The sequence below is a fragment of the Eutrigla gurnardus genome (genome assembly GCF_963514095.1).
Source record: "Eutrigla gurnardus genome assembly, chromosome: 8".
Taxonomy (NCBI): Eukaryota; Metazoa; Chordata; class Actinopteri; order Perciformes; family Triglidae; genus Eutrigla; species Eutrigla gurnardus.
This window is the reverse complement of record NC_139922.1, coordinates 17,022,006-17,031,436: the sequence shown is the minus strand read 5'-3', so window position 1 is coordinate 17,031,436 and position 9,431 is coordinate 17,022,006. Positions and strand designations below refer to the sequence as shown.

At 39.7% G+C, this 9,431-nt stretch overlaps 1 protein-coding gene across 1 annotated transcript; it reads left to right on the top strand.

Moving 5' to 3' along the window:
* Positions 1-29: 29 nt before the first annotated feature.
* LOC311017319 (protein-glutamine gamma-glutamyltransferase 2-like) lies at positions 30-7,471 on the top strand. Its single transcript, XM_084015570.1, has 15 exons — positions 30-107; positions 424-609; positions 764-997; positions 1,125-1,243; positions 1,403-1,531; positions 1,962-2,130; positions 2,496-2,628; positions 2,724-2,827; positions 3,022-3,110; positions 3,403-3,556; positions 3,924-4,012; positions 6,060-6,246; positions 6,368-6,528; positions 6,831-6,967; positions 7,303-7,471. Exons 1-15 carry the CDS (start codon positions 98-100, stop codon positions 7,466-7,468), a joined length of 2,067 nt encoding a protein of 688 aa, XP_083871696.1. The 5' UTR covers positions 30-97; the 3' UTR covers positions 7,469-7,471.
* The last annotated feature ends 1,960 nt before the right edge of the window (positions 7,472-9,431 follow it).

The following is a 9,431-nucleotide window of genomic DNA, read 5'->3' as shown; positions in this document are numbered from 1 at the left end:
GGGCCGTTACACTGCAGGATCATTAACCAATAAGCACAGGCTGCAGACGAAGTGTTACTTTCCACAGAAGTCGAGGTACTAGAACTTCCCTGCAGACATGAGTCAAGGTAAGGGGGGAGAAAAACAATGTGTCTCACACTGTAGAAGTTTCAATGTGTGTGATCTGCAACTGAGCATGCTGTTTCTCTCTGTGTTACTTCAAAGAGTAAAACATTTTGGAATTTTCAGATTGACAGCCAAGTTTGAAATGTGAGGAGCAGGAATGGTGGTTGACATTAGATATGTCAGATCTCAAGCACACTATCTGTGTAGGGGGGTGTCTGACTTGCTGGTGATGTCTATTGATATATTATCAGGAGATTAGAAAGATGATCAACTTTAGATAAAGTCATTAAGTTATTGTGTTTTCATCTCTACACACAGTCTTGGATATTGAGCGTTGTGATCTTGACATTAAGAGCAACAGCAGCAGCCATCACACAGACCTGTTTGGAGAGGAGCGCTTGATTGTAAGAAGGGGACAGCCCTTCAATGTGATTTTACATCTTAAACCTGGCAGCAGAGAATTCAAACCCGGTGAAACGAGCTTCACATTCATCGTAGAAACTGGTATGCTTCTTCTTTCATTGTGCTTACATTTACATGTTCGTATGCAGAATGTGGGTGTGAAATATATTTGGAGGGATTTTGCACAGATGCATGCATGTGGATTTGTGTTTCTCTCATCTGGGTGTATGTAATAGCCATGTCCATCTCTCTCCAGGCCCGTTACCCAGAAAAGAATCAGACACTAAGGTTTCCTTTGGTCTAAGTGACTCCACACTGGACAGTGAGTGGAGCGCATCTGCCACTAATGATCCCACCAGAAACACAGTGTCTGTGTCTATCAGTTCCTCGGCCAACGCCCCCATAGGGGTCTATTCTCTGACTCTGGACCATGAGGGGCTGAAGACCAGTTTAGGACAGTTCACCCTGCTTTTTAATGCCTGGTGCTCCAGTGAGTACATAATGTTTTTAATTCTCCAAAGTATTTAATATTCTTTTAAATGATTGTTGTGTTTACACCATTTGCACTACCAAATGTAAGTTTAAAAAAGAAGATAACTTATGGTCCAACTACTCAGGTGATGCTGTCTACATGCGCAGTGAGACGAAGAGGCGGGAGTATGTTTTAGCACAATGTGGGCAGGTGTACAGAGGAACATATAAACGAATCAAAGGGAAACCCTGGAACTTTGGACAGGTACACACAATGTCAAACAATGCTCATTCAATAGCCTAGTAAGTGGACACAGAATGTATAATCTCTAAATGCTAATTACATGAATCAATCATAGTAATAAAAATTATATAAATGCTTAAACTAGTTCCACTAATATCCTTCCATCTCCTCTGTCTCTAGTTTGAACCAGGAATACTGGATATCTGTCTGAAGCTCCTGGATGAAAATCCAAAGTTTGTCTCTGATGCTGACGAAGACTGCTCTGCCAGGAGAAATCCCATCTATGTGACCAGGGTGGTGAGTGCTATGGTAGGTCTGTGTCCAGGCTTTAGTACAGCCCCGTGGATACCATTTAACCAGCATGTGAATAGCCTTCAGTTCAGTTGTGTAGACAGAGAATACTATGGTGCACCAAAATAATAATCAACCTTCTCTCTGCTAATTTACATTCTGGGCCACACATTGTTCTGAAGGGGGGACTAGGGGGAAACTTCTCTCCTTCTTTTGAAATGTTCTCGTCTCCCCGGGCAACTTTTGTGATAGAAAGATGCAGCAAAGAAGCAAGCCAAACTAGCTAAATGAGAAATCATCAGCTCTACTTCTACTGTAGGACCATGCACTATATTTAGGTTATATACGATATTGAGGATGCACTCACTTAATGTCAACATTACAAACATACAAATCTATGCATTGATAAGAATGTCTCTCTCTCTGTCTCTCTCGTCTGTGCACATAGATCAACAGTAATGACGACAGTGGTGTGCTGGTGGGAAACTGGGGAGAGATCACAGATGGGGTTTACCCAGGAACATGGATTGGCAGCGGGGACATTTTGCACCAGTGGGCAGAAAGCGGCCCCGTCCGCTATGGCCAATGTTGGGTCTTTGCTGCGGTTGCATGCACAGGTAGGAGGACATTATGTCTGAGAGTCTGGTTTCAGACCAGATGAGCATTCACATGTCATTTTGACATAATGTCATCTTAACACAAAAGAGATGTGATGATACATGCATGCATTTACAATATGGTACCAACCGTATGGACGCCTGCTGCAGTTCTCTCATAAACACACCATCTGTTTCATCTCAATTACAACAAAATCCAAGCTTTTTATCCGAACCCTAAATTTAGAATCTAATATCATAGCTTTGAAGCCCTCTATCCCCAGTGACATTTCTATGTGATGTTCTTATTAAGAGTCTTTGATGACAGTTGCTATCTCCAGTATGTGCTTTAGTTAGCTGCTGTGTGGCTCTCCTCCCTCCTCCAGTGTCCCGTGGTCTGGGCATCCCATGTCGAGTGGTTACTAACTTTGGATCGGCTCACGACACTGATGCCAACCTGATGATAGAACATCTTTATGATGAAGACGGTGAAAGAATATCTCATAGTGATTCAATTTGGTGAGTGTGAAGCAGTGATTAGTTGTTGCACAAAACACAACTGTCAGTTGTCGGTACAGATTGAAGCAAGATTTTTGTGTTCTTTTTTTTTTCAGGAATTTCCACGTTTGGGTGGACAGCTGGATGACGCGTCCTGATTTGGGACCTGAGTTCGATGGGTGGCAGACCAGTGACCCAACCCCACAGGAGAAAAGTGACGGTAAAGTTTGATTTTAATGCCCAGTTGTTTGTGTTGGGCATGTTTACTCATCTCAGTTATTAATGCGCCTGGCACACCTGATTTGGCATTTCCTCTTGTATCAAGTAAAACCTCTTTCGCCATTTTTTTTGATATTCTCCATTTTTGTTGTTTCCTTCCTCCTGAAATTCTCTCTGGATGTGTGATGCTGTCAGGTGTTTTCTGTTGCGGACCATCCTCTTTGAATGCCATCAGGGAAGGAGAGCTGACCAAGAAGTATGATGCCCCCTTTATTTTTGCTGAGGTGAGTTTATGCTCGAACCTTTTAGTGTGTATAGTTTACATTTAAGCTTGATTCTGTTCACTGAGATGATGATGATAGAAGTTAGAGATTTTATTTAATGACAACACCTGAACCGAGGTAACCCACCAGCCTGATTAATGTACAGATCATATTTGATTATATCTTGTTCTGCTGTTACAGATTCTGTCAGTTGCTTGTCAATAATTGCAGGCCTGTTTCAACTACTGTTGACTGAATGTCTTAACGTTTAGTATTTAGTTGATGATATATCTCATGATGCTGGTGGAGGCAGGTTAATGCTGATGTCGTGGACTTGGTGCGCCTGTCAACCGGAGAATTTGTCAAGTACAGTGGATCAACTAAATCTGTTGGACGTTTCATCAGCACCAAAGCTGTTGGCTCAGATGAGAGACACGACATCACACACCAGTACAAGTATCCGGAAGGTACTACAGACTCCTCCACACTCTAAATATATATCTGAAACTGTTTGATTAAAACATTGACCATGTAATCAAATTTGTGGCTTGTAATCACATTATATATATTATAAGAAAAAATACCAAAAGTTCAGAAGAACTCCAGACCTGAAGAAGTGTCTTGGATGAGCAGCGAAAAACATCTTAAAGCAGGTCCAGTTGTCTACAATGAAGCTTTCATAGTCACATTATGATTCTTTTCAACTGTTATCATAGACACACATGTTACATACATCTCACACTGTATAAATATAGACACAGATGACGTCAACTACCTCAATTTAAGATGTAGTCTTGCACAGAACTATGTCTATCAAAACTCCTCTGTTTCCAGGCTCAAAGGAGGAGAGGCAGGTGTATGAGAAGGCTCAACACCACAACAAGCTGCAGCAGCGAGGAAAAGAGCCAGGGCTCCACCTCAAGGTGTTTTTTTACTGTGTATACGTGGTAGAGAAAATTCTGTTGGAACATACCATAAAAAAGAACTTAATTAGGGCCACGGGGCAAGCCCCGACCACCTATTGTTATCCAGTGGATTTTTTCCTACTTATTTTTCACCTTCCGGACGAATTTCGATTCGCTACTAGTCCTACAGCTTTAAGAGTTGTAGGACAAATTATATATCAAAACGTGCAGTTTGATCGGGATCGGTGTGCTATTACTTTTCTTAGCCAAATACAAATTTTTCGCGACGTAAGTCGCGAAAAACTACCGAAAGTTTCCCATTGAAATGAATGGGACGGGCAAAAAAAAAAGAACAATCATTGTAGTTTTTCAAACGTCTTCTGCTCAGGCATAATTTTCACCTAGAAACTCCATTTAAACTTTAAAATGTAGACACGAGTCTTGTGTATTGGTGTGTCAATCCACATTTCAATAGGTAATATAGTTTTTGATCAATCACTGTTCAATGACCATGATCGTTTTGGGAGAAATTAGGAGATTACAATGGGTGTGTATTGCGCGGAGTGGGTGACATCATCGTTTATCATTGAGTGTGAAGCACCCCAAAATAGTTCAGATTTTCTTTCTTTCCAAACTCCTCCCGGCCACAATTTACACTCTACGCATATGATATTTTCCAATTTTGTATACAAACTTGTCCTGTCTCTTACAATGTGCTCAAAAAATCAGTGAGATTTACAGAATTTGAATTAGCAGCCTCTAAGTGCAGCCATGTCTGTCTTTTCTCCTCATTGACTCCAATACAAAATTTTCTGAAAGAAGCAGAGAGAGGACCCCCGTTTTAAACTTGCAGCTGTTTCCAAAATATTTACTGCAGAAACACCAAAATCATATGAAATCGTTCGGGAAGTCCTTACAGCGATGACGGTGTGTTTATGTTTCTGATAGTACCTACGGTTTTCTCAGAAACAGCCGAAATGTGAGACCAGCGCAGAAGCAGAAAAATTGCTCTGTTTCTCCACGTTTCTGTCTCCCTCTGCCTGGTGGGGACTTCAAGTTGCCACGGTAACCCTTTAACGAGCCTCAGGCCACAGCTGCAGTTAAAGGGATAGTTAACCAGCACGCAGGTGCTTGAGTGGTTAGAGCGCATGCCATGTACGCATGTATGCAGCCGTCCCTGGTTAGAATCCTGACCGGAGGTCCTTTGCTGTGTGTCACATCCCCCTCTCTCTCCCATGTTTCCTCTCTGTCCACTGCTAAATACAAGGCGTCTATGCCAGAAAAAAAATCTTAACAAAAACAAAGGGATAGTTCAACACTTTGGCAAATTGGCCCATTGCCATAATCCCTATAGTCACAGCAGTAGGTTAATTACCTTTATTTGTTGGTGTAAGCTATTTTTAGCTGCTCAGAGCTATGCTGAGGAGGCTAATGGGATTTCCTGGTTTCCCTTATCAAACTCATCAAATACACAATCCAATTTTGTGGACAAGTTGTGACCTGCACATTCACCACGCTATGTGATAATAATGTAACGTTACAAGACGGAGCCATTTTAGAGTTAAATTCATGCAAAACTGCTGATGCGCGTTCATTTCAGGGACAGTTTTTCAGCAAGCAGTCTCTGTATTTGCCTCTAAAACAACTCCGTCTCGTTTGAAATCTCTGAAGAATCTCATCATAATGTATATACACTCCGGCAGTAGCCCCCGTGGCCCTTTCAAAATTTTCCCAGAGGGAATTTTCTAGTTAAAACATTACTACAGAGGTCAGTTTATACTATAGGAGATATCTGTCAATGAGCACAATGATAAAAGAGCAGCAGTCACAAGTAACCATGATTGATTGATTGAAGTAGGCCTATAGAGTAGTTAAATACTGCTAACTGGCATGTAAGCTAATATGAAAACCAGTTAAATATAATCATAATTCATCTATGTCTATGCTGCATTAGCTTATTAGCAAACCTGTTTATATTTAGAAATGTAAAATATAATTGTGCATTTGTATAATTTTAAACTCCATGAAGTAAATGAAACAACGCATTATGAAATTCTCATTTCAGATCAAACTGGCTAAAAACATGATGGTGGGCTCGGACTTTGACGTGCAGGCTGTCCTCACTAACAACTGCTTGGAGACAAAGATCTGCACCTTCCTGTTCTTCGCCAAAGCTGTCGGTTACAACGGCAGACAAGAAACGAAGAGGTGTGGAACTACATCAGACAGAGTGGAGGTGCCCTCTGGAGAAGGTTAGCTCCGATCTACACCACCATAGTGTTCATCCCTGCCTCTGTGTCGAAAATCCCACTCTCCTGCCGACATTGCATAGAAATGTTAACTAATATGTACGTAATGTATTTGCTTTTTCAGAAAGGTCCCTGTCCCTCAGCGTGGACTATGACCATTACGGATCTTTGATCAGCCCTGACAGGTTGATCCATCTGACAGCCATCGCCATCGACAAGCAGAACACAGATTACCAAAAGGCTGAGAAGACCATTGTGCTGGACGAGCCAGATGTAGAGATCAAGGTATGAGCGTGGGTGAAAGAAATATATTCATGAATGTATTCACTCATTTTAGAAAAGCCATTGTGAATTAATCAATTATTTTACATACCAAAATGCCAAACAAGAACTTGAGTAGTGAGATGCATTACATTAGTTAAACTTTAAAGTTTTGTCTTATAAAACTGCACACTAATGTTGTAGTTTTAGTTCTGTGTATCTGTCTTTGTAGAATCTGAATGTCCTTCATGTTAAATCACTCTGGTTCCCATAAACCAAAATATTCTCCCACCATGAAACCTGTTTATCTGAACACCTCCATGCAGCTGTTGGGAGAAGCCACAGTGAACCAGACAGTGGTGGCAGAGCTGGCTCTGTTGAACACTTTACCAGAACTGCTGCAGGACTGCAGCTTTACTGTAGAAGGCGCCGGCCTCATTGGTGGCAAACCTATAACAGCGAGGTACGTCAATCAAACACAACTGTCGTGAGCTGATTCAAGCATCATATTTCTTTCAGCATGTCTATGCGTTATTTCCTTCTGTATTAGATTATTGTAGCATATTTACACATTTATGTACATGATGGTATACAAAAACTGAAATGCACCTTAAATCAATGTGAACTTTTCTCAATTGCCACACAATGATTCCTACTTCTATAATGTTATATCTTAAAAACTAGTATGACATACTGTATATACAATGGAAATGTTTTTTCCTGTACTACATTCATAAGAATAGAGAAACAGAAAACTCAGATTTTCTGGCCGGCCATGCTCATTGTGTATTGTTGCAGGATCGGAGATGTGGGCCCCATTCAGGAAGCCAAGACCAGCATTGAGTTCAGTCCCACCAGAGCCGGCTCCAGCGTGCTGCTGGTGAACTTCGATAGTGATAAACTGAAGAACATCAGCAGCTTCATCTATGTCGTTGTGAAAGACAGAGCCAGTACAGAAGTCTAACAACAGTAACTGCTTCTTCATTATGTTGCACCTACTAAAGTAAGTGAGAATAAAAAAATGTTTAATCCACTTATTATTTGTATCCATATATTAAACTAGAATAAAATAATAGAATGCTCCACATCCACTAACCGTTATGAGTGCTTCTGTAGTAGGCTACAATACCATAATTAGCTGCAATGAAATAATAACAAATTTACTTTACTCGACCGATTAATAATGTTGTATTTGTATTTGATTTGAAATAAAATTTTGCAAACATTCTATAATTTTATTGCTTGGTGTTATTTGTTGTTTAGTGGTGTGTTTGTGTACCTGCATGGAGAGGAAAAATAAACTCTCAATAGAGGCACATCACCGTCTCATACATCTCATCATTATAGTATTTTATTCTATATGATACAGTGATGTTCTTTCCAAGAGACGTGACACTCACTGGTATCTTTTTAAATACAAAGCCCTAACTGGAAAATGACCCACTCAGATGGGTTTTATCAGACAAACTAAATAATACTTACAGTACTTACATACATTTTACATCTTAAATATCGGAATGTCTCTAGTTGTGTGTGAGACTTCTGCTTTTTATGACATCACAGAATCTTTTCATGAACAGTCACCATTCCAAATGACAGATTCTAAAGAAAACTTCTTTTTAAAAACCTTTTTACCATACGTTGCGTTGATCCCTGAAAAAGTAAGCCCATCTACGGTGGAATGTGTATACATTGATGGACAAGATCACTGGTGAAAGAAGTACTCAGATATTTTACTAAAGTAAAAATAGTAACACCACAAAAGTGTTGCATTCAAAATTTGAAAAAGTAAGAACAAAAGTACATCAAAATATACTTTAAAGCTGCTATGAAGAACCTTTTACAGTATAAATTTTGAATTCCTCCATATTACCTACATAGGTAAACAACAGCATCAGAGAAAATATTGGCTGTATTTATACGTTTTCTTTATGTTTATCATTGGGTCCGATTTTGGTCTTGATTTTGCAGAATGTAATGAAATCATGCCAGTTCACAGAAAGTCCTTCAGCTGAGAGTCCGCCTTCGACCTGCCAGCTGCCTCAGATGGCTGTAGAGAGAGTCACCAGTATAGGTTGATATGTCAATGTTGGAAAAAACCCTACCCAATGTCTGCAAGCAATTCCAGTAAAAACTACTAAAAGCAGCCCAAAGTCATGAGCTCCAGATCTCTCCCCTGCGTTCATCAGCACCAGAGGTGGATCAGTGGTTAAGGACACCGACAGCCGACATCGAATCCCACTTGAGGTATGTCATGCAGGCGTGTATGCGATGAATGTGAGCTGAAACAACCACTAAAAATTGATTGACAATGGTGGAGATTTGTAAAAGGTGATCCAACACCAGGAATGGGACACGTACCGCCTGGAACGAGGAGTCCTAACCATCTGGGAAATCAAAACAAATACAATACGTCCAAACATGATAGGCAGCCTGACATTATATCAGGACTGATATAGTTCCTGTGTAGCCTAAATCTTCATTTTTACATGTGGACTCAATGTGCAAGACACTAAAGAAAATCTTTAAGACTTTTTATAAATGTTTTTGACAAGCTATAGTTTATCTTTTTTTATCGCTTTCTTTTTTACATTCTATATTTTTACTTTTTTGACATGCTACACTATTATTACTTTTTATATACTAGGATTTTTTATGAAAGTTGTTGACATGCTATATTATGACTTTTAACCACTTTTACAACATACTATACTATGACTTATTTCATGAAATTTGTATCGCTTTTTTATCACTTTTTGTATGCTACACTATGAGTTTTTTATGACTTTTTTGGACATGCTATATAGTATGACTTTTTTCGAGATACTATAATATGATATATAATATGTTTTTTAATGAAATTTGTCGACATGCTATATTATCACTTTTTTCGACATACTATACTATACTATGACTTTTTATCACTT